Source organism: Myxine glutinosa, chromosome 4 (genome assembly GCF_964187855.1).
Source record: "Myxine glutinosa chromosome 4, kmMyxGlut1.1, whole genome shotgun sequence".
Classification (NCBI taxonomy): domain Eukaryota; kingdom Metazoa; phylum Chordata; class Myxini; order Myxiniformes; family Myxinidae; genus Myxine; species Myxine glutinosa.
Genome location: NC_136264.1, coordinates 67,672,050 through 67,697,131, shown reverse-complemented (window position 1 = coordinate 67,697,131; position 25,082 = coordinate 67,672,050). Strand labels below are relative to the sequence as shown.

Genomic DNA, 25,082 nt, shown 5'->3' with positions numbered 1-25,082 from the left:
AAAGCCAAAGGTTAGGCCGGGCAGAAGCAAAGCCAAAGGCCACGACACGCAAGAAGCAAAGCCAAAGGCCACGACATGCAAGAAGCAAAGCCAAAGGCCACGACATGGAAGAAGCAAAGCCAAAGGCCAATCCGTGCAAGAAGCAAAGCCAAACGTCAGGCCAGGCGGAAGGGGGAACACAAGACCAAGCCTCGCAAGATGCGAACCATCAGTTCAGGCTTCGCGAGAGGTGAAGGACTAAGTTTTTAGGGACTATCTAAATCAACGTTTTCAGTGTTATGACTATTTACAAGGCACAGAATTAAAATATTTTATCTGATGAAGAATGCTCTGAAGAATGTAATCTTTAAAGAATGTGCTGGCCAATTTCATCACAGTTGTTTGTCTTGCATCCCCTCGGCCGAATCCACCGAGATGTCCCACTCGTACAACACAAACTGAGGACGTTACACCAACAATGATGCTTAAACAACCGAATTGTAATGTCTATTTACTTGTTCATCATTAGACAATTCGTCATGTTCATAAAACCTCACCCCGGCTTCACTTTTAACACTCGAGTTATTCTCGGAAGCTGAAACAGTCTCAACTATGGTGTCCATAATTATCACCACCATTTCGAATTTGCCAGATTGAACATGTGATGCATCGGCTCATTACATGAGGCACAAATTCAGCTGGAAACGCACATTTTAACTGCTCTTTAACAGCCTGTGAACGTGAAACTGACAAGTCATTGATAGATCATCACCTTTTAAAGCAAAGAACTTACTACATTGCAAAAATGTTTGTTAACTTTCATAAACTCCTTGGTATAATGTTTAAAGGAACGAAGAGTCACACAGACTGAACAATTTCCAGATGTTCACAAACTAAGTTTTTTTTTTTTTTTTTATTCCTACAAACTTGTAAAAATCTATAATTTATTGTTCATCATGGGTTGGACACCTAGTTTTCACCGATACAAACAGGGTCTGGAAGGATGGCCTCGTGTTATGCAAACTCACCTCGGAGAAGTCTGGCCTGGGTTCAAATCTCGGCCCAGGTACAAACTGTCTTCCTGGTGTCTAGCAGGCCTGGTGAGGCATCGATGTCATCTACCGGAATTAGCTGGTGGACATTAAAGATCCCCTTGCTATGTCCTTCGGGAGAGCAAGGGAGTTATCCCCGACATCCTGGCCAAATTCCAAATTCCTGCTCCATCACTGCCGCACCCTAAGTCAATGATGCTCCCCCCCCTTCCTCACTCCCACACCCCTCTTTTCCTCTCCTCCCTCCTCCCCCCAGCTCTTCCCCATTCCCGTCTCTCCTTTCGAAGTATTCCCGATTCTCGGCATTCCCGACAGCGAAGCGCCGGATGGTATTTGCTCGTACAAAATATAATTGGAAACGGACAAACAGACAAACTGAAAAATGGATTGTTTGTGACAATAAAGTAAGCTTAAAAAAAAACAAAAATTCTCCAAATGTTGTGCACAAAGGAACAACTTTTTATTTTGGGAGGTGGAGGAGAAGAGTTTTTGGTTCGTGCCAGATAGGTGTTGCACAGAAAACGCTGTACAACAACGATTACGATTAAATCTACTACTAGTGCTACTACTTTAACCACCTCAATTACTCCCACCTTCTTGAGGCATCAATCAAACAAGTTTTTGGCTCAAGCCTTTCACGAACGAGCTGGTCAGGTCTAATGTTCGACTGAAGAAAGCAGGAATTGGGATTTTTTTCTGGGTACCAGTAATTGTTCTGGGTACTCTTCGTGAGGGACACCATAGGATCTAATGCCAGCAGGCAGACCATCCAGCTTAATTAAGGTCCATTCAAGGGGTGGAAAATAATGATGAAACGTCTTGCCTGTGAAGCACCAGGACGACAGTTTATAACTAGGCTCAGATTTGAACACAGGCTTACACGTACATCTCAAGATGAGTGCATATACCTCTAAAGCCTAAGCTAACCTGTCAGCACAGAGTAATCCCGCACACGCCATATAGAATTTAAACTTTATTCATCATTAATCCTTGCTGAATCTGAAATTGTGTGGGCCCCTGCCATCCTCCCCTCTTCCCCCCCCCCCCCCCCCCCCAAAAAGAAAGAAAGAAAAAAAAAATTAAATAAATAGCCTATATTTAACCAAAGCTTTCAGAATCATTGGAATCTCCCGCGATGAAGCTAACTCCGAGGGCCTTTCACTCACTCACCGCAGGCAGGTTGGTGGTCTTTCCGTCTTCTACCGACTCCTCTCCGGCCTTGCTCCCCGAGCTCTGTCTGAGCTCTGTCCCCCAAATATTCCTACAGGTCGCACGAGATCTGCCAGCAACCCTCTTATGGTTAAACTGCCAAAATCAAGACTCTCTGCTCACCTTCACTCTTTCATTCCTCTTTTCTCCCACCTCTGGAACAAACTCCCTCACTCTCTTCAATCCCACTCCCCCCTCCAGGTCTTTAGAACAGCTGTTCACCACCATCTGTTATCTTACCGCATACAAAACCTTGATCTTTTCTACCTCCGTTAATTCACCCCAGATCCACTTTTTTGAAATTCCGACTTCTTTCCTGGAAGTTCTAGCAGTGTCCATGTGTTCTATTCCTCTCACCCCCCCCCCCCCCCTTCCCGTGCCTCCTCACCTCAAGCCCTCTCCCTCCCACAGATCTCCTGATGTCCCTGCTCTCAAATGTTGTACTTGTGTGCTTCCCTCTCTCTCCCCATCTTGTCCCCTGCTCCCTTTATATGTTTTATGTGTCAGTTTGTCTTTTTGTGATTAATGTTAGCTCTTACACGAGCCTCGATCTATATATCCCCCCCCCCAAAAAAAAACTCAGCCAATGTTGCAGCTTTCATTTTAATAAATAAGTTTCCTTCTCGGAATTGTCCGTGCTCTATCCTTTTAAAGTCTTTGGCGTGACCCGGCCCAGGGTACAAAGCGTCGACCTCCCAGACACAGAGCGGACGCTCTAACCATTACACATGGAATTTAAACTGCATCACAGTTGGAATCGCAAACATGTGCATGTTGTCAAATTCATAACATTCGTTTCTTACAACCAGTCGAAAAAGTAACAGTTGAACTACTGAAGATGTTACGTATCATGTTACATGCTAGACAGATCACACAAATACCGACTACACCAGTCATACATGAAAGAGACATTCACAAACACTCTTAATCTATGGATTTGTACAACTGCACCAGGACAAGGTGGAATCAGGACTTACGGAATACTTCAGCGGTCAATAAGAGCTGAGCGAAGGACCGATACCAACGGTGCACTTGGACCACGTCTCTCTGGATCCACAGTGCCCGATCCACTCGGTAAGAGAGTGTGAAGCACGTGCCCGAACCCCTCACTATGCAGACCTATTATTAAACCATCCGGAACGTGACACCAAGCTAAAGGACTCCCAGCAATGTGTCCGCACTCAGGGCTCGGAGTTAAAACAGCTGCAAACTGCCACTGCCTCCGTCACATCGGAATACGCTTTGTCGGTCTGAGGGTGAACTTGTGAAACAGTAGCATTGAGGAAGAAACAAAGGGGAAAAAGAAAAGGAGACTCATGTAAAATTAATAAGAAAGAGAAGGTCCAAGGCACACAAAGAGCAATTTAGTTCCAGTAATGTTCTGCACCTGTTACCTGTGATTATACCCTTGCTTCCATGATGACACGAGTGCATGCAAATGGTTGTGTGGCTTTGCTTTTGTAGTGAAGTATTATCACTCTGAGGATCCTATAATCCAAAAAATGGAGGATTAACATGTACTAATTATCTGGAAGACTATAAGTCGAGGACTCACTGTATGGTAGCAGGAAAAGGCAAACATTGTTGGGTTTGTTACATCTTCTGAACCTTCGTATCGACCGTTTGGTCTTGAGGAACCCTTAAGACGCCACGAGGAAGGAGGCCTCTGCTTGGCAACCCTCAAACAGGTAAGGCTGGTTGTTGATGCCATCATTTGCAAATCCAGGTGACAAATATAGATTGTGTACTTGGGAATGTTTCCTGACAATGTCCTGTAAAGAAGTTTTGTTTTGGTCGCCACCCTTTATTTGGTTTCCCCTTTCTCCCTCAATGCACGTTTATTTTTCATTTCCATCTCTATTCATGTTGAGACAGCGTTTTAAAAGGACACGTGACCACAGCATGTCCCTGTTTTTGCCACGCCTCCCAGAAGGTCTGATAAAATCTCACCTTCACTGTACTGTGGTGTGGTCCAAATCAAATCCAATTTTCTAGTAGCTTGCTGGTCTTGCAGTCTGAGAACGTTTAAAGTTATGGATCATATTACAAGTACTGTATTTTTGTTTTAACATAGTATTCTTTCATGAAATACCCTCATTACCTCCGCAACCAAAGGTGTTTGTGAAACCGGGTGGTTTACCAATAGGTCTGCATCCACCATGCTCGGTCATGCAAAGTCATTCCTTGGCACCGAAGATGGACGGAGGTTATGTATTCACCCATGTTTGGCTGTTTGTTTGTTTGTCTGTCTGTGAGCAGGATATCTCAAAAGTTATGAACAGATTCAGACAAAAGTTGGTGGACAGGTTCGGTGTGTGACAAGAACGACGTGATTAGATGTTGGTGAAGATCAGGATCCAGATACTACATTTCATGTGATTCTTCACCAATGAGAGATAGGGCCAAAAACTATATGTAACAGGATATCTCAAAAAGTTATGGACGGATTACGACAAAACTCGGCGGACGGGTTGGGTGTGTGACAAGAACAAGTCGATTAGATTTTGGTTGAGGTCCAGATGCAGATCTGGCCTATCAGTAGGATACAACATATGAACTGTACTGCGTGGCAGAGGTATGTGCTACACTGACTATCATTCTAGTTCACGAGCTGTAATTACCCTGTGCTCGCAAAGCGAAAATCAGGGTTAAGCATTCAGTTGCGTACGTTGCGTACGGAGGAGGAGGGGGGAGGGGGGGAGGGGGAGGAGGAGGGGGGAGGGGGAGGAGGAGGGGGGAGGGAGGAGGAGGGGGGAGGGGGGGAGGGCGCGCGAATCGTCGAATCAGCGCGCTGCTCTGCCACCGATTCAGATTCCGTGTATAATATTCCTTGCTGAAAAAACAATATGGATCTAAAGATGAAAGAAAAAAAAAACCTATGTGGTGTGAATGGCAATGTTCCTCGCTGAAATGTGAAAAAACGCAATCACGCGGCAAGGAACATCACGTGATCGCTCTGAGCGATCGATTGCAACTCTGCATCGTGGGCGTGGCCAACGTGGCCTCGTGCTCCCAGGTGATTGGCTAACTCGAGCTCGAGAGAGCCATAATGCGCTACGTTATGGCAAAAAATATGGATCTAAAGATGAAAGAAAAAAAAAACCTATGTGGTGTGAATGGCAATGTTCCTCGTTGAAGTGTGAAAAAACGCAATCGCTTTTTGATATGAAATACGTGCGAACGCGTAACTGAGTTAATGGCGGCAAGGAACATCACGTGATTGCTCTGAGCGAATCAGCGCGCTGCTCTGCCATTCCGTGCATAATATTCCTCGCTGAAATGCGCTGAGGTAAAAATATGGTAAAAAAATATTATGAAATAAATTTTTAGGTCGGCCATGTCCTTCCCAGGCTCAATGGCCATGTTTGTGCCAAATATCAAGTACGTGAGCCTCTCCGTTTAGGAGTCTATCGGTAACATCACACACACACACACACACACACACACACACACACACACACACACACACACACACACACACACACACACACACACACACACACACACACACACACACACACACACACACACACACACACACACACAAACTGTGTTTTATATATATATAGATGATGTCATCGCTCACGTGGTCTGGCAGCCATATTGGATCACAGGGAAAAAAATGTTCAAAAACAGAAGAGTTGGCTCGCGACAAGTTGACTGCACAGGGTAAGTATTCTATGAATACCATCTAGTTGGTATAAGAAAAAGGATTGTAGACACAGAGGCAACTGTTGCAACAAACTACCAATACACACTCACTACCAATACACAAAATGAATTTCATACCAGTTGTATGAAAAGGATTATCTGATCTCACCATTCATGAATTATCATGAGAAATATGCCAGGAAAAAGCTGTAAACGCGCCAGGAAACTATGGGTTCAACTCAAAGGAAATTTAGAAGCCTGCGCTTGCTAAGGAAACTATGGGTTCAACTCAAAGGAAATTTAGAAGCCTGCGCTTGCTAAGGAAACTATGGGTTCAACTCAAAGGAAATTTAGAAACCTGTGCTTGCTAAGGAAACTATGGGATCTTCAATATGAGTCCAACACTTGGAATAAGTGTTTCAATCCTGACCTCTGTCTCTGTCTGTCTTGGCAAATCGGAAATCTTAACAACCTACAAGGCCTTCATTCATAGGTAGATAGAGTACTGCATCCCCCATTTGGGCTGACATTCCCCCCTCATCGAATTCAGGTCTTGATTCTGTGTAGATCAAGGCCCTAAAAACCAAGGCAATATCCTGCAAAGAAGGCGTATGTCTGGGCCTGTTGCTCCTGCTGACAGATCGGTGGCCTCTCTATCTTCAATACTGTACCTCTTTTCTGGTCTTGCATCCTTCTGCCCTTTCAGTGGTCTCTCCACCCTCCCCCACAGGTTTCCCTAGCACACACATGTTCTACCAGGACCTAACTTCTGGTGAAACTCCATAAATCCAGACTTCTGACTGCTCACCTCCACTTACTTGTTCCTCTTCTCTTGCCTGTGGAACCAACTTGCTCAGTCTGTTCAATCTCTTTTTTTTCCCTCCAGGGTTTCAGGTTGGCCATTCACCTCTGCAGAACATTTCCCATCCCATTCATACACATGATCTCCCCTCCTCCCTCATGAACCCCCTTAAAACAAATGAATTAATGAACTGAAAATCTGGCTGAAGATCTCTTATAATGAATAGAATGGTCCAATAAGGGGCCATTGAAGTTTGATCAGATTCAGCCAGTAATTGAACCCAGACCAAGGGAGTTCATCGGCCAGCACAGAACTTCTGAGATATCCTACCATTGTTGGGATCACATCTTGTAATTTTGTGGAACCGAGATTACTTCCTGGTTGTGGGCATCAATCTTTTAAAACATTGGAAGTTTCTCAATACATTCAAGATTTATGGCATTAAAAATTACGACAAATTTTTTTTATTTCCGATTATTTTCTGCACCTACTCTCTCTCAACTGAATAATCCCAAATAAGAAGAAAACCAGTAAGCTAACTGATCAAGAAGAGCTCTAAAAAGTCATGGTGTGTTCACTGGCATCTTTTTGCAATATCTGTTCTTTCAAAATATCCCAGTAGATGGTATCATGGGCATTTAGAATCCTGACCCAGCAATAAAATGTCATCTCCGTGCTTCACAGCCAGGATGATTCGTCAATGTGTGTGCCGTCCGTCGGATGACGTTAAACGGGCGTCCTGTCTGCCGGCATTAGTTGGTTGGTGGAGTTAAAGACCCCACGGTGTCCTTTCTGAAGAGAAGGCCAGCTATCGCTGGCACCAGGAACATATGACAAATTCCTGCCCTAACCAACAGAGCGCATTGCATCAGTGGCAGAACTGTTCCCTCAGCGAATCATGCTATCCCTGCAGCCTTGTGCTGTCTACAAAATAAGAAGAATAAATTAAATTAAAGAGGACATTTATTTCAATTAGAATTTTCCGTGAAATATCAAGTCACAGTTAGAGAGAGGGAGTGAGAGTGAGAGCGAGAGCGAGAGCGAGAGCAAGCAGGAATGGAACGCGTACATAACACACCTTTAGATGCCATTTTTCCCAGCAGAGCAGGGGTTGGCCTTTTTGAGGCACCATGGTCCCCTTTTTGAAGCAATGTTTTATGGCCGGATGCCCTTCCTGCCACCAACCCTGTTAGTCGCCTCTTGCGACAAACACGGAATTAATTACCAGTGACCTGGTACTCAATTAGCCGACCTCGGAAGGATGACAGGCTGAGTCAACCCCCCTGGCGTTAATTCAGCGATGCCCGGGATTCGAACCCAGGATCCTAGGATCCCAAGCCGGCACCCTAACCGCTAAGCCAACACCAGGCTATCATCTAACACTTCAGAATGTATCTATTTGTATCTAATACTTCAAAATGTATCTATTTGTATCTAACACTTCAAAATGTATCTATGTGTATCTAACACTTCAGAATGTATCTATTTGTATCTAATACTTCAGAATGTATCTATTTGTATCTAATACTTCAAAATGTATCCATTTGTATCTAACACTTCAGAATGTATCTATTCGTATCTAACACTTCAAAATGTATCTATTTGTATCTAACACTTCAGAATGTATCTATTTGTATCGAACACTTCAGAATGTATCTATTTGTATCTAATACTTCAAAATGTATCCATTTGTATCTAACACTTCAGAATGTATCTATTCGTATCTAACACTTCAAAATGTATCTATTTGTATCTAACACTTCAGAATGTATCTATTTGTATCGAACACTTCAGAATGTATCTATGTGTATCTAACACTTCAGAATGTATCTATGTGTATCTAACACTTCAGAATGTATCTATTTGTATCTAATACTTCAAAATGTATCCATTTGTATCTAACACTTCAGAATGTATCTATTCGTATCTAACACTTCAAAATGTATCTATTTGTATCTAACACTTCAGAATGTATCTATTTGTATCGAACACTTCAGAATGTATCTATTTGTATCGAACACTTCAGAATGTATCTATTTGTATCTAACACTTCAGAATGTATCTATTTGTATCGAACACTTCAGAATGTATCTATTTGTATCTAACACTTCAGAATGTATCTATTTGTATCTAACACTTCAGAATGTATTTATTTGTATCTAACACTTCAGAATGTATCTATTTGTATCTAATACTTCAGAATGTATCTATTTGTATCTAACACTTCAGAACGTATCTATTTGTATCTAATACTTCAGAATGTATCGATTTGTATCGAATACTTCAGAATGTATCTATTTGTATCTAACACTTCAGAATGTATATATTTGTATCTAACACTTCAGAACGTATCTATTTGTATCTAATACTTCAGAATGTATTTATTTGTATCTAACACTTCAGAACGTATCTATTTGTATCTAATACTTCAGAATGTATCTATTTGTATCTAATACTTCAGAATGTATCTATTTGTATCTAATACTTCAGAATGTATCTATTTGTATCTAACACTTCAGAATGTATCTATTTGTATCTAACACTTCAGAATGTATCTATTTGTATCTAACACTTCAAAATGTATCTATTTGTATCTAACACTTCAGAACGTATCTATTTGTATCTAATACTTCAGAACGTATCTATTTGTATCCAATACTTCAGAACGTATCTATTTGTATCTAATACTTCAGAATGTATCTATTTGTATCTAACACTTCAGAATGTATCTATTTGTATCTAACACTTCAGAATGTATCTATTTGTATCTAACACTTCAGAATGTATCTATTTGTATCGAACACTTCAGAATGTATCTATTTGTATCGAACACTTCAGAATGTATCTATTTGTATCTAACACTTCAGAATGTATCTATTTGTATCTAACACTTCAGAATGTATCTATTTGTATATAACACTTCAGAATGTATCTATTTGTATCTAAGACTTCAGAATGTATCTATTTGTATCTAATACTTCAGAATGTATTTATTTGTATCGAACACTTCAGAACATATCTATTTGTATCTAGCACTTCAGAATGTATCTATTTGTATCGAACACTTCAGAATGTATCTATTTGTATCTAACACTTCAGAATGTATCTATTTGTATCTAACACTTCAGAATGTATCTATTTGTATCTAACACTTCAGAATGTATCAATTTGTATCTAACACCTCAGAACGTATCAATTTGTATCTAACACTTCAGAATGTATCAATTTGTATCTAACACTTCAGAACGTATCTATTTGTATCGAATACTTCAGAATGTATCTATTTGTATCTAACACTTCAGAACGTATCTATTTGTATCTAATACTTCAGAATGTATCTATTTGTATCGAACACTTCAGAATGCATCCATTTGTATCTAACACTTCAGAATGTATCTATTTGTATCTAACACTTCAGAATGTATCTATTTGTATATAACACTTCAGAATGTATCTATTTGTATCGAACACTTCAGAATGTATCTATTTGTATCGAACACTTCAGAATGTATCTATTTGTATCTTAACACTTCAGAACGTATCTATTTGTATATAACACTTCAGAATGTATCTATTTGTATCGAACACTTCAGAATGCATCTATTTGTATCGAACACTTCAGAATGTATCTATTTGTATCTAACACTTCAGAATGTATCTATTTGTATATAACACTTCAGAATGTATCTATTTGTATCGAACACTTCAGAATGTATCTATTTGTATCGAACACTTCAGAATGTATCTATTTGTATCTAACACTTCAGAACGTATCTATTTGTATCGAATACTTCAGAATGTATCTATTTGTATCTAACACTTCAGAACGTATCTATTTGTATCTAATACTTCAGAATGTATCTATTTGTATCGAACACTTCAGAATGCATCTATTTGTATCTAACACTTCAGGATGTATCTATTTGTATCTAACACTTCAGAATGTATCTATTTGTATCTAATACTTCAGAATGTATCTATTTGTATCTAACACTTCAGAATGTATCTATTTGTATCTTAACACTTCAGAATGTATCTATTTGTGTCGAACACTTCAGAATGTATCTATTTGTATCGAACACTTCAGAATGTATCTATTTGTATCGAACACTTCAGAATGTATCTATTTGTATGTAACACTTCAGAATGTATCTATTTGTATGCGTACATAACACAGGCATTGATTATTTTGTTTAAGTTTCGTTGAACATCCTTGTGTGTTTCAACAGATGCCAAACCAAAACCATACATGTGAAGCTACATATGCATGTTTTGACTTGAGAATGGCTTTGCATCTTGCAAGAGAAAGCAAAGGAGACAGCAGAGGAGGCCGGTGCCTTTTGGCATGCATGCTCGTATTTGGCATAAAACAAAAGTCTTGTCCTCACCAGCAACCAATCACAAGCATGATGCTAGCATAGTGATAGCAGTTACAAAACCCATGAGGGTGTGACAGCATACCACACTAAGCTCAGTACAGTTGGGATGAAAATTTAACACAAACACATCGGAGTGAGAGAACAAGGTGGAATTGACATGATGGAGTTTTTATGAGTGTGAGGGAAATGCAAGGGAATCGATTTGTTGGAAAGATCATTCCAGACATCTTGGATAGAATCGAGGATAAACATAAGGGCGGACGGCATGTGGCTTACCACGCCTGTACATGTTATCCTCTTTGGAATCAAAAAGAAAAACTAATAAACCATTTATGACTCCAAGTACAAACAAGGACATGCAGTATAGAATGGTCCCTACAATGAGACAAGGACAGCAGCTCTAACACACCGCATTCCTGGGCGGTCGGCCATGCTGTGGCCAGGAGACGAGAGACAACAGGCCTGGTAGTTGAAGTTCAACGGTACACTTCACTCTGCGACCATTCATCTTCCTCAGCCGCAGCACCTCCCGCGGTGTCACTACCCTTTCACTACGACAGTGTAACCCATACCGTCTCCACTGTTCAAGTTGAAATAGCTCGTTTTTATTTCGCACTAGCAGGGCTACCCGACATTGCCCGGTGCTGTTCTAATCCTGTTCGCATTTTGAAGAAATCAAAAAGTTATATTTTTCTATTTTTTGTGAGGTGTCCTAAAACACTTCCATACACCCATTATGGAATGGGGTCAGGGATCATTTAATATTACCTTTCACATAGCTATAGAGTTGGCTAAGGTACGACAGAGTGATTAAAAAAAATCCCCCCCCCCCCCCCCCCCAAAAAAAAAAATTGTACAATTTTTCAAAATGATTTTTGCCTAAAAATTTCCCAGGCACTCACAGAGGAATGTCTGAAAGTTTGATGAAGAACCGTTTGACTATCTTTGAGAAAAATGGCGACACGCACACAAGAGTAGGCGAGGTATCTTTCATCCTGAACATAACCCTGGCCTTGGACCAAAACTCAAAGAACAAGAAAACTTCACAACCTGAAACACGAATTATGGAGATAACAATCAACGACACAGGTACACACGCACACCTTTCTTACAGTATTGATGAGAATATAAACTTTTTGTATGGAGTGGGAGATCCTGAACATTCAACAGATGATGACATCACAACAGTAGAAAGAGAGAGAAAAAGAGAGAAAAAAAGAGAGAGAAAAAGAGAGAAAAAGAGAGAGAAAAAGAGAGAGAGAAAGAGAGAGAGAAAGAGAAAGAGAAAGAGAAAGAGAAAGAGAAAGAGAAAGAGAGAAAGAGAAAGAGAGAAAGAGGGGTGGGTAGGGAGGAGAAACATCAACAGCAGGGTTTGAAGGACAAAATAGAGAAAACCTTGGACAAAAAATGTGTGTGGGGAGGAATGAGGGGTTGGGGAGAATACATGGGGTGGACAAAGTGGAGCAAACACTCAGGAAGGAAAAACTGGATATTTGGAAGGAGGTGGGCTTGGGGCATGGGAAGGGGGAGAGCACGATGGGGGTAGACCAGATCATGGCTTTGGATGGGTGATGATCTCAGATGGTGGTGTCCTGCTGTCTTTAACACCTGAACTAATGCTATTTTAAAGCTATGCCAGACGCAAGAGTTTGAAAGATAAATTGATGCAACGTTCATTAATTGTTTTCCCCATACATTCACACAGACACTATTGTTAACACAACATTCCCATCACAGAACGCCATTGTGACGGGACACTGAGAAAGTCGCTTTTCACTCACCAGGCCGGCAATGGGCGACGCTCTTCTGTTGATCTTCCACACACAACCAGGATGCAAAATGTTGATCAATCTGCATCAGACACATTTATATTATTGTTATTCTATAGTATTATGAGCTATGGAGTCAATTATCGACTAACAGCGCAGTTCCAGGGAGAGACATGGGCCCAAAGGCATTGTGCTATGACCGGCTAGAAACGCAAGCTGCAGACAAGCACAACCATTGTGTGTTTTGGCTCTACATTCCCGTGGCCTCCCATTTCTCCTTGGTTTTGACCCTTTGTGTACTCAGCATAGAAAGCTATGTTCAGCTACAGATAATGACATCAACTATTCATTCTGTAACATATTCAAGCGGTTGAATTGCAAGAGTGAAGGAAAGAATGTGGGGTAGAGAGGGAGGGGAACATAAAGTTGTTGATTGTTTTGTTCAGAATTTCCACATACGATCAAGGCATAATGATATAATAATAATGAGTAAGAAGATGAAGAAGAGGAAGAAAGAATAAGAAGAGGAGAAACAAGAGGAATAACAACAAGAAGAAGAAGAAGAACCAGCAGGGACCAACAGGACATCCATGCAATGCAAAAATGTGACTAAGTCTCCAAGTACTCTACTCCCCTCTACTCTCCTCCAGCCCCCCACCCTCCCCAAACACCAAGACCTTAACCTCCACCTCCCAACCCGAAGGCATCAATCCACTCCCCACCACCTCTCATTCACCCCTCACCAAAAGTCCTCACCCCCACCCTCAAAAACCCCATCCCCATACCACAATTTCTTTTCAACACCTTTCCCCCTCAAATCCCCCCACCCTGCGCCTCCATCCCCACCACCTCCCTCCTCCCCCCCACCCCCCTCCAGTCCTCACCCTCCCTCTCCTAACCAAAAGGAGTGAATCCCCTTCCCACTTAAAACATCGCCACCACTCGCAACCACAATGTCTTCTCAACACCTCTCCTTCCTCCCGAAAGCCTCAACCTCTCCCTCCCAACACTGACCCAACTTTGCTTTGCTCCCCCGCCACCCCCACCCACATCACAACCCCAAGTTTGTCCTCCTGTCCTCCTGTCCTCCTGTCCTCCTGTCCTACTCTCCTCACCCTCCTCACCCTCCTCCCCTCCTCCCACTCATCATAAAAGCAAACGGGCATTCCCACATCGAACAGTGGAATATTTAATGCTTTCCACTCCCCTATCATGCTCTCACTGATATCACACAAACCCATCTCGGTCGCTTGTCCAATGCACGATCCCACAAAATATGCGGAAAGCCCATGGCATTGCAAATCTCAAGTGGCCATGAGCAGGCTAATTGTGCCAATAAACGACCCAAAACCATTTAGTTTCTTATTGATGCATATACTGTACATATGGCTAAAAGTAGATAATGACGGATATTTTCTTTCACAATGTCACAACATTACCGAAAGGTGCCAGGTAAAGAACGGTTTTATGGTACCTGGTCGAGTCGTTTACGAGAAAATAGTCGGGAATGATGGCAAGGACCTACATAACATCTGCAGTAAAAGCCCTGCTTGAGAGAATGACACTTAGTTATTTGGGTGGTGTATAGACAATTGACCGCTGCTACCTCAATCACCGAGGCCTAATCCTCACAGGGCTCATGATGCATATCAGCTCAAAATCCTCTTAACTGTCACTTTGGTCGTGCTAAACAGAAGGGCAAATGTATACGGAGGGTATGGCGATTCTGAATAAGACAGCTCTGAAAATGTATTTGGCTTCGCATATCACCAAAATGGCGGCCATATGATTCTTCGGCGGGTTGATTTTTTCATGTCATCTACAAACAAAGGTGTCGGTCAAATTGGAACCATCCTCTGATATAAAGAGTGTCCCATTATTATTGGTGCAAAACATATTGGTACATTTAAAAGTCAAACTCAGCTCACTATGAACCATGATTGTTATTGGGCAAACCACATTTCAAAGTTGGTCTCCAAAGCCAGTCGCAGATTGGGCATCTTCCATCATAAAAATACATAGACAAGGCGTTCATCCGCAACTTTATGGAGTACTGCTCTCCCCTCTGGGCTGACTCCTGTGCCTCACACCTTGCTCAGCTTGGCACAGTGGAAACCAAAGCCTTCAAAGATCATTGGAATCTCCAGCATTGAAGCCGAGTCCATGGACCTATCACCTGGACGCAGTACCATGATGTGCCAATTATACAGCCACCTCATTACTCTATCCTCACTCCAGTTGACTTACATCTCTGGGGTAACCTTAAAACATTGGCGTACTGCAAAAACCCTGACAGCATCAGGGAACTTCTTTGACCGACGCGTATGTCACGTGATCAAAATAGAGGGTGGCCATATGGAGGTATATTGAACGTGACAAGTTGATGGTTTTATAGGGCATCACTTTTTTTTTTTAACCGAAAACAATACAATTGCCTCCAAAAATAACTAAAAGCAATAAAGTTATAGACCCTTATTTTTGCACCAGCAACAATGGGTTCCTCTGTGGGAAGGAAAACAAATAAAATAGATTGAGACACTGCCAAAATAAGTAAAGAATCTCAGAAAAAATTCCAAAAGCCTGACTCTACGATGTATGCATCAAAGTGGTCATGTGACATTAGGGTGGCACACAAGACCGAGAACGGTACAGCATTACACACGACTATGCGTTGTAATCCAACTTACTCACAAAGCAGCACACCATCCTGGAGCGCATCACGAATATTATCGGTCTCAATTTTCTTTCCCGTCACTGCCTGGTAGGAAGAAGTGAGCATCTGTTACTACAGTGATGTCCCCTTGGGATGTTGCCCTTTTGTTGATTTGCGTGCATTCTCAGAAACAGAAACGGCAAATGTATTCCAGTATGGAAAGTGAACTACTGCAACCACTGAGCAAAAGGTCTTGTTGCTAGAAAAAAAAAAACCTGACATCTTCATCATCATTATTATCGTCAATGAGCATAATCATCATAAATACTTGCACGGGCTCAGCTAGTAGTGCACATAAAGGCCGAACCCACAAATACACGCACGTGCACACAAATGACAGTGGGGGGAAAAAATGTGCCGATGACTGAAAAAAACGAATAAATCAAAGGAAACAAAAACAGATTCTTGATTGCAATTTTTTTTTTTTTACAAATACATGACATGGTTGAAATAAAAGGAGAGGATCACATTATGTTTTTTTTAAATGACTTGTTAAAAAAAGGTATCACACAAACTTAATACATCATGTAATTCAATCAATATCCCATGATAATAGAACACATCCATGTTATGATGATGATGATCAAGCTTATCAGATGACAGCAAATAATAGCAAATAATGCTAGGAAGTGCAAAATGAATCGTGAACACAGGGTAAGTAGAATAAGGTTGTTTTTGTTCGACAAGAGCAAGGCCTAATGAGGAGCACAGACTCCGGCCGAGTCATACGGAAGACTTTAAAAATGGTAAATGCTTCTTCCTGGCTTGATGCTCAGCATTTCATTGGGATGGAGCACAAACAAGCAAGGGTTGGAAAAACTAGCGCAGGCTTGAAGGGCCTAATGGCTTACTCCTGCGTCAAAATTCCTTGTAAGGTAAGTCATATTAAATAGAGAGAGAAAGAAAAAAAAAACACTGAAATCAGCAAGTAAAAGGGTTGGGTTAGTGAGGGATAATGGTGGTAATGAAGATAATGGGACAGGATGGTGGCAATCCATTGCCTGCTTCAAGTCCTGGAGGGAAGAACAGTCTCTGGAAGGTAGTTCCGTAGATAGTAGAAGCAAGGAATAAAGGTGTTGAGGTGCTTGGATTTTTGGAAGTTTAACCAATTGGGGGTTACAGGAAGAACTCGTGTATCCTGGAGAGAGAGCGAGTTGATATATTAAAAATTAATTGATATATTAAATAAATATTTTTTGACAAACTGAGGACAAGCCTATGCGAGGAAAGGGGAGAAAAATGTTGATGAGCGACTTGCAAGACTATCGAGAGAAACGAAAAGAGTCAGAAGAGAGAGAGAGAGAGAGCGAGCGAGCGCGGATGGACTCAATGGCAACAAAAGGTGGACAAATGACAATTTGAAGTGTAGATCAATTTCCTCAACAATTTATCATCTATCTATAATTCCAGTAATCTCTGTATGTGTGTTTGTTTGTTTGTTTGTTTGTTTGTCTGTGACCGCTGTTTCTCGACAACCACGGGTCCGATATACTTTAAACTTGCCAGGTATATTGCTGGGGACCCGAGGATGTGCCTTTTCAAGGTTTCATATTAATCGGAGAAGTAGTTACCGAGCTATGTCCAAAAAACGATTCAACCAATCAGAGAGCAGCGAGCTATCGCGTGTGCCGAACGTGGCGAACACACTCTGCCTCGGACGGCACATTTGAGAGCGTATTCATTTATTTCACGTTGGCAAACTATGTTGCCGCTATGTTGGCGTTAAACTATGTTTTAAAACTAATTAAAACCATTTCATGTAAATAGAGGGGGGGGATTGTCACTGTACTCGCAAGCCGTTCGCCGTTCGCTTTGGCGTTGCGAATGGACCAAAACATTTCATGGACCAAACCATTTCATGTAAAGCGTTCGCCGTTCGCTTTGGCGTTGCGAATGGACCAAAACATTTCATGGACCAAACCATTTCATGTAAATAGAGGGGGGGGGATATAATTTTAGATATATATATAGTACGGGCATGCCCTAGTCTATCTATAATTCCACTAATCTCTGTGTGTATGTTTGTTTGTATGTTTGTCTGTGACCGCTGTTTCTCGACAACTACCGGTCCGATATACTTGAAACTTGCCAGGTATATTGCTGGGGACCCGAGGATGTGCCTTTTCAAGGTTTTAAATTAATCGCAGAAGTAGTTACCGAGCTATGTCCAAAAAACGATTCAACCAATCAGAGAGCAGCGAGCTATCACGTGTGCCGAACGTGGCGAACAGACTCTGCCTCGGATGGCACATTTGAGAGCGTATTCATTTATTTCCCGTCGGCAAACTATGTTGCCGTTAAACTATGTTTTAAAACTAATTAAAACTAATTTGCGATTCATCGTAACTGCGATTCGTAACTGCCGTTCGCTTTGGCTTTGCGAATGGACCAAACCATTTCATGTAAATAGAGGGGGGGATTGTCACCGTACTCGCAAGCCGTTCGCTTTGGACCAAACCATTTCATGTAAATAGAGGGGGGGGATATAATTTTAGATATAGATATAGTACGGGCATGCCCTAGTTAATAGAAAAGGCTGCAACAAATCTATGATCCTCTTGAAGACCTGTCCCAAGCATCCTCAGGATTAGTAGCAAGAATGGCCCTTGGTGTAGATTCAAGATGACAGATCGGCAGCACAAGTGTATGTTGGATTACTGAAGTTCCTTGGATTATGGTAGGCCAGAGAATCAGTGTTATTTATAACATTATGGGATAGTGACATCGCCAAGAGGTAGCACAAAGTTGCCTCAGAGTTAAATTCTAAACCCAACTACAAACTGCCACCCTGACATTTTTCAGGCAGGGAATTTCGTCATCGAGTGTGCCGTCCCTCGGATCGTCAAACTGGTAGTACCATTTGCCAAAAATTCCCTAGTGGGCAAGAAGGATCCATGGCCATTGTGTGTCAATACCCTGGCCAAATTCCAAATACCTTCTTGAACCGACAACACTTTCTGACTGAGTGGTGACTCGTCTAGGGTTGTTTGTCAATCAAGTAAGCACTCGCGTGGTGTTGTGAGTGCCATACTACTAATTTAAGGAGTTTGGGACATACAAGACAAAGCAAGGCAAGGCCAGGCTGTGCTGCTGGTACATGATTCAAGGACCAAAGACTCAGGTAACTGGACGTATCTCAGGCATTTGACATCATCTGCTATCCTGCTTTGCTTGCCAAGCTCTCTGCATGTGGCATCGGCCGCATTCACTCCTGAATTTCTGACTTTTTCACTCACGCAGACAATGCGTCGCTCTCCTCCCCTCTTTCAGTAGAGGCTGGAGTTTCCCAAGACCGTGTTTTCAGCTGTCTTGTTCTTCGTCTACATTTATGACCTCTCCAATGTTTCGAAAATCGTCTCTTCCATGTTGCAGATGACTGCAATGCATTGTGCTGTACAGTACCCACATCGCACTGCAAAGTAGACCACAGTTGCACATCTCTCTACTGATGTGGAACTTTAGATTCTGCTCTGATAAATGGAATATGTCCTTCAATTCCAGAAAATCTCAACAGTTTCACTCCATTGCTCTGGAATGATAATCAAATGAACCCACCTATCTATTTCCTTTCAACCTTTCAAGCGAGGACTCCAGTGCAGTATTTGGTCTTCCGTTGGATTATGTTTGTCCCATACCCTGATGCTGTGTGGACTGTGCTTCCCTGTTGACGGACCTCTGGTAGATTGTACCTGGTGCTGCGTTGGAGCATTGGCAGTAACTGCTGAAATATATCCTACCGGTTTCTTCCCCACATCTTTGTTCTTTGTTCCTGTCACACTTTTTTCTACCTTTTCACACTTCTCTATATTAATTATAACTCGTGAGGTACCCGTGCTACACACGGGTGGGAGGCCAGAAGCAAACAGACAATGCAGAAACGGCGAATGCTAAAGCATGAAACCAATACATTCCACATTCCTGTAGCACCTTCAGTCGCACGCCAGACATGAACAGCAAGTTCGTGAAGGACTTCCATGAAAAACGTATCCGTTGGTAAACAAACGGGTACGTTTGTTCTATACCCAGTCAATGGCGAATCTGCATATGGCGATCCGTGAATTCACGTTTAGAAAGTGGAAACAGTCACTGCATTTCGTCATTCACTTGAACTCGATATATTTTTTTTCATTCCAAACAGCATATACTCCAATCACAAATGAAATAACATTAATATAAAAAATAAACTTTTAACAACATTCGTGACATAAACAAATATTTAAATCCTGATGTGAAGTTCCGTACGGTTGGGTGAACACAATTACGAATTCAAAATCGTAATTGTATTCACTCAATTCCAATCATCAATTGATACTTCAACAAAATGATTAACACGATTAACAACAACACCAACATGCATTTTAAGGCCATTTTCCTTGCCAGAGCGGTGGTTAGCCTTGCGGTCCCCATGACAATCTTCTCCATCTTGCCCTATTTTCTGCATCTCTCTGTCCACTTCCGCATTCGCGGCAGGTTCATAATTGTCATCAAAATCTAAACAGTATTTGTAGAATTTCAATAAAAGCCACATCACTGTTCATAATCGGTAAATATTATTCCATCATGTTTGGAAAAACTAAAATTGGAAAACTTGGAAAAATTGGAAAAACTGGAAAAACAATATAGCCTATTTTACTCCCAGGGCTCCCATGAATACCCACCCAAAATATCGTTGCGATCGGTTGAGCCGTTTTTGCGGTACCTTCGAACGGACAGACGGACATTTGGTGAATTATCGTAAGATTAGAGAGTTCATAGAACAACACCTCATGCAGTGTTCAAGTCTATATACTTCAAATTTAAGAAAATAATGTTTTTAAAGATCGTTTTAAGAAATCCGGAAGTTTAGCGCTATTGAAGCAGTCTTACGCAACAACCACTCTTGTACACCACCCTAAAAACATGTCCAAGTACTGCAAAACTGGAGGTTCTTGGAAGTATTGGAAGGGAGTTTGTGTTCTACAGTGTTCAGGTACATAATCCAATTTAAACAAGAGGGTGAATGACTTTGCAATACAAGTCCCCTATTGATTCCAACGAATGTTCATGGTCCAAGCAAAAAGGGCACAACTCCGTAAAAAATGGCGAAACCCCCCGTAACTCAAACTTGTTCTGTAACTTATCATAATAACGCCATGCACCAAGTTTCAGTTGAACATGTTAAAGAGTATGGAACAAAAGTGCAGAAAACCATGGAGAGACGGACAGACAGACAGACGTAGAGCAAACCTAGAGTCCCCTCCTGTGAAACCAGGAGGGGGTTAATAAAGGTTTAAAGGTGAATAAATTAATTAATTCCAGGTTTATGGCTGTATCACGCAGGGTCTATTACACCCCCAGATCTAACATGTTGCATTAGTTATTCGTGCCTGTTATTGTACACCGCTCCTTTCCTATGCCATCTCCAGGCGCTGCATAGCGTCATCACTGGGCACCGAAGGGAAACCTTGGCATCAATAACAAAAGCGCACTGAAAGGGGGTACTCAGTTTTCACTCCGGTTTCTTTCTTTCTTTCTTGTTTGTCCTTTGCATTAGGAAGCTGAAATTTGGGCCGTGCTTTGGGGAAAAAACAAAAACAAAAAACAAACAAACAAAAAAGTATTTTTGGTTTTTTTGATTAATTGATTAATTGATCAATTACTTAATTATTTATCGATTTATGAATCACTTATTTATTTTTTCTTATCTGGGGCACCTTTTGAGCTAGGAAGATGATATTTGGACATGACAGTGACCAAGTAATTTGGCTGTAAAGGGTATTTTTGATGTATTGATTAATCAATTAATCGATTAATTATTATTTATTGATTAATCAATCATTTATTTAATTTTTGATTAATTAATTATTTCATTAATTTTCATAAAGTTACAGCTTTGGATGAAGCACCGGTGGTTTAGGTATGCAATTAGCCAATTTATTAATAAATTAATAATTTTATGATTATTAATTTAATTACGCAATTAATCAATCAATTATTGTACATCTCTCCTCCCAATACTGTCTCTCTGCGATGCACGGCGGCATTGCCGGGTGCTGAAGGCGCACCCCGTCAATGTCACACGCTGGAGGATATGCTATTTATTTGGTATGGGGCAGTGTACTTTGAATGCATCTGTACTTGTTTATGTTCTTTATAACGTTCTTTAAAACAGTAAGTTTCCCATTTGGAATGATTTAAAATTTTTGTTTCACTGCCAGACAGACAAAAGTAAAATGTTATCTCACTCCTCTCTGCGCATGTGCGATCGGGACAAATTCAGACCCAAAGTACATACGGTAAAATGACCAACTTATATTCCTATTCATGTTCCGATTTGTGCTCAAAATATAACATTCAATTTAAATGCTGTTCTGTTCCTCGATCATAAACTGATAAGACAGACGGACGGATGGACAGACGGACTTGACTAATTGCTTAACCCCACTTTTTGCTTCACGTGCGCGACATAAGGGACAGCACAAACCTCCAAACTCTTCATGATTCTCACCTTGTATCCATAGGCAAAAGGTGCTATACAAATAATAAAATTATTATTATAAACCTGTATAAAAATAGTTAAATTAACAATCTTCGAAAATCCGAATGGAAACATCGATTCGACACAAATAAGAGAATTAGATGGATAAAATAAATAAATAACACGCACTTCCAGTCCAACTTTTCCATCAGGAGGTACTTTTGTCCAAACTGCCATTAAGGACACGTGAAGATGGACATTTCATCAAGAACTTGATCATCCTCGACCAGACCACCCTATCCCATCGGTCCACCACACTGTCCCCCCACTCCCACCCTCAAATGGCAGGAGAAAGGACGAGAAGGCCTCAGTTTGCCAAAAGGGAACACAAGGTTTCTGTGCAGTCAATGGATGTTTTGGCAAACACAGGTCACGTGGACAGATAGACGAGCTCACACAGAGACAGGAAAACACAAAATGGGTGAAACACACGTGGACCTGATTTTTTACACAAAACTGTGGAGAAACTCCCTCAAACGGAAAAGCTTGCACTCACCCAGACCTTTAAAGTTCAAGGCCAACAAGTCTGGTTTGTAAACAGCGACGTCACACCTTGAGCAACGGCGACTCAGGGCCGTCTATTTATTACGTAAGCGAATGAGGATGAGGATGAGGGTGTGGATGAGGATGGGGATGGGGATGGGATGAGGATGAGGATGGGGGTGGGGATGGGATGAGGATGAGGATGGGGGTGGGGATGGGATGAGGATGAGGATGGGGGTGGGGATGGGATGAGGGTGGGGAGGGGGAGGGGGACGGGGAGGGGGACGGGGACGGGGAGGGGGAGGGGGAGGGGGAGGGGGAGGGGGGGGACGGGGAGGGGGACGGGGGGAGGGGGACGGGGAGGGGGACGGGGGGAGGGGGACGGGGAGGGGGACGGGGGGAGGGGGACGGGACGGTGGTGGTGGTGGTGGTGGTGGTGGTGGTGGTGGTGGTATCGGTGGTGGGGGATGGGGGATGAGGGGCGGGGTGATGCTGGTGGGGTGATGGAAAGAGGTGGTGGTGTTGGTCGGGTGATGGAGAGAGGTGGTGGTGTTGGTCGGGTGATGGGGAGAGGTGGTGGTGTTGGTCGGGTGATGGGGAGAGGTGGTGGTGTTGGTCGGGTGATGGGGAGAGGTGGTGGTGTTGGTCGGGTGATGGGGAGAGGTGGTGGTGTGGTGTTGGTCGGGTGATGGGGAGAGGTGGTGGTGTTGGTCGGGTGATGGGGAAAGGTGGTGGTGTTGGTCGGGTGATGGGGAGAGGTGGTGGTGTGGTGTTGGTCGGGTGATGGGGAGAGGTGGTGATGTTGGTGGGGTGATGGAGGGGAGAGGTGGTGATGTTGGTGGGGTGATGGAGGAGGGAGGTGGTGGTAGTTCATTTGGAGACTCATGGGAGGGTGGTGTTTAAAATGATATCGATTAATACCGGTACGAAACAAAAAAGCCAAGTATCGATGACAATAATTCACATCAATAAAATCGAAAACGCAATGCATGGTTTAGCCCCTTTTTCACATTTGCAATTGTTTTACACTTTTACTGTAAAGAATGAATACAATATCACATGCAATTAAAGTCCAAATTAAATAAAAAAAGATGAACCTTGGGCGATGTATGTGTAACGCTTCGTTTGATGCATCAAGTTCCAGAAAACCAAAGTACGTTCTTTTAAGTATAAAAGTGCGAGTGTCGACTGCAAATATTATTTAAACCCGTGTATAAAAAACAGAAAATAAACAAAAAACGAAACAAGAAAATAAAAACATGACGAACCTGCAACCAATACAGCGCTTCAGCCTCGGCTGTGAGAACCGCCGGTCCCTCTCGGAGATCTTCTTCGCTCTTCCTTACACGTCCCTCAGATATACTCATACTGCCGTGGCTTTCACACCCGTCTCGACAAATCTCACCCACATCGCACTCTTCTTTATCACTATTGTCATCTTCGTCATGTTCTGACGCCGTGTGTAAATCCTTCTTTCTTAAGGGACTCTCCATGTTTTATTGAGGGATCTCGAATGAAGCAATCTTGTCTCTTTGTCCCGCTCGGTTCTTCTACTCTCCCGTTAACTCATCTTCCACCACGCAATATTGCACTTGTTGTCCAGCAAGTGGCAGGAGCGCTGGGAGGGATCGCGTACGAACGAGGGAAGGAAGGGGCAGCTGCCGAACTCATGCACAGTGGTGAACTGCAGGGGGCGACATTAACGTGTACCTCGCCTCTTGAGGATTAAAAATTAATAGCCGGCGAGGCCGGTGTTGTCAATAAACGAGTACGTATTATGTTGAAAACCAGATTATGCCTTGGCTCGAGAATCCGAAGCGCAGTGGGCGCAGCCATCTTGCGGAGGCGGAAGTATGCATAACAAATTTAAAACGTTCATTAGGAGTTTCTTTCACCCGTCGTCGTTTGATTCACAATCTTATGCACCTCCGATGTATTAATAAAATAATTTAAGACCAACATCGGCCCGCACGGGCCTGGTTATCTTCAACAAAACGCGTCACCAAACACCGGACCCAATGAGAGTCGAGCATTTGCAAAAATATTTCTAAAATGAAAGCGCTCAATGGTGGGCGCCATCGACCGGATGCGGAAGTTTGCATAAAACAATTGCGAAAAAGTTCAATAGGAGTTTGTTTCACCCGTCGTTCTTTGATTCACAATCTAATGAAACCTCTAATTAGTAATTAAAATACGTTAAGACCAACCTCGTTATCTTCAACGAAAATCGTCATCAAACACCAGAACCAATGAGATTCGAGCATTTGAAAAATATTATTACGCATTTCGGACGGTGAAAATGGCGTCAAATATTCTAACATTGACGAAGAATTATTTTTTAGAAATCTCGCGACCGAAGGGGATAGTTTTTCACGGCCAGAAATATGGTATAAGCGGTTTACATATTTAGTTTAGAAATACGGATAGTTTTTCACGGCCGGAAATATCCGAAGTTGACACGGAATTCACCGAATTAATCACTGCAAGCTAACTTCTTCTGGTGGAGGAAGCTGCCGTGCCCGGAGGGT

General features: G+C 42.1%; 1 protein-coding gene across 5 annotated transcripts in view; it reads right to left on the bottom strand.

Annotated features, from left to right (window-relative positions):
• The window catches only part of LOC137424709 (uncharacterized), a 142,010-nt gene extending 117,778 nt beyond the window's left edge, over positions 1-24,232 (bottom strand). For all 5 annotated transcript variants that reach the window (XR_013623067.1, XM_078775843.1, XM_078775844.1 and 2 more), the window contains exons 1-3: positions 23,823-24,232; positions 15,529-15,599; positions 12,854-12,923 (exon numbers count right to left, since the gene is read on the bottom strand). Coding sequence is in view for 4 of the 5 variants with exons in the window: in XM_078775843.1 (XP_078631969.1) it covers positions 12,854-12,923; positions 15,529-15,599; positions 23,823-24,047 (366 nt within the window). In the remaining variant the exon portion in view is untranslated. The remainder of the gene's footprint in view (positions 1-12,853; positions 12,924-15,528; positions 15,600-23,822) is intronic.
• Between the last annotated feature and the right edge of the window lie 850 nt (positions 24,233-25,082).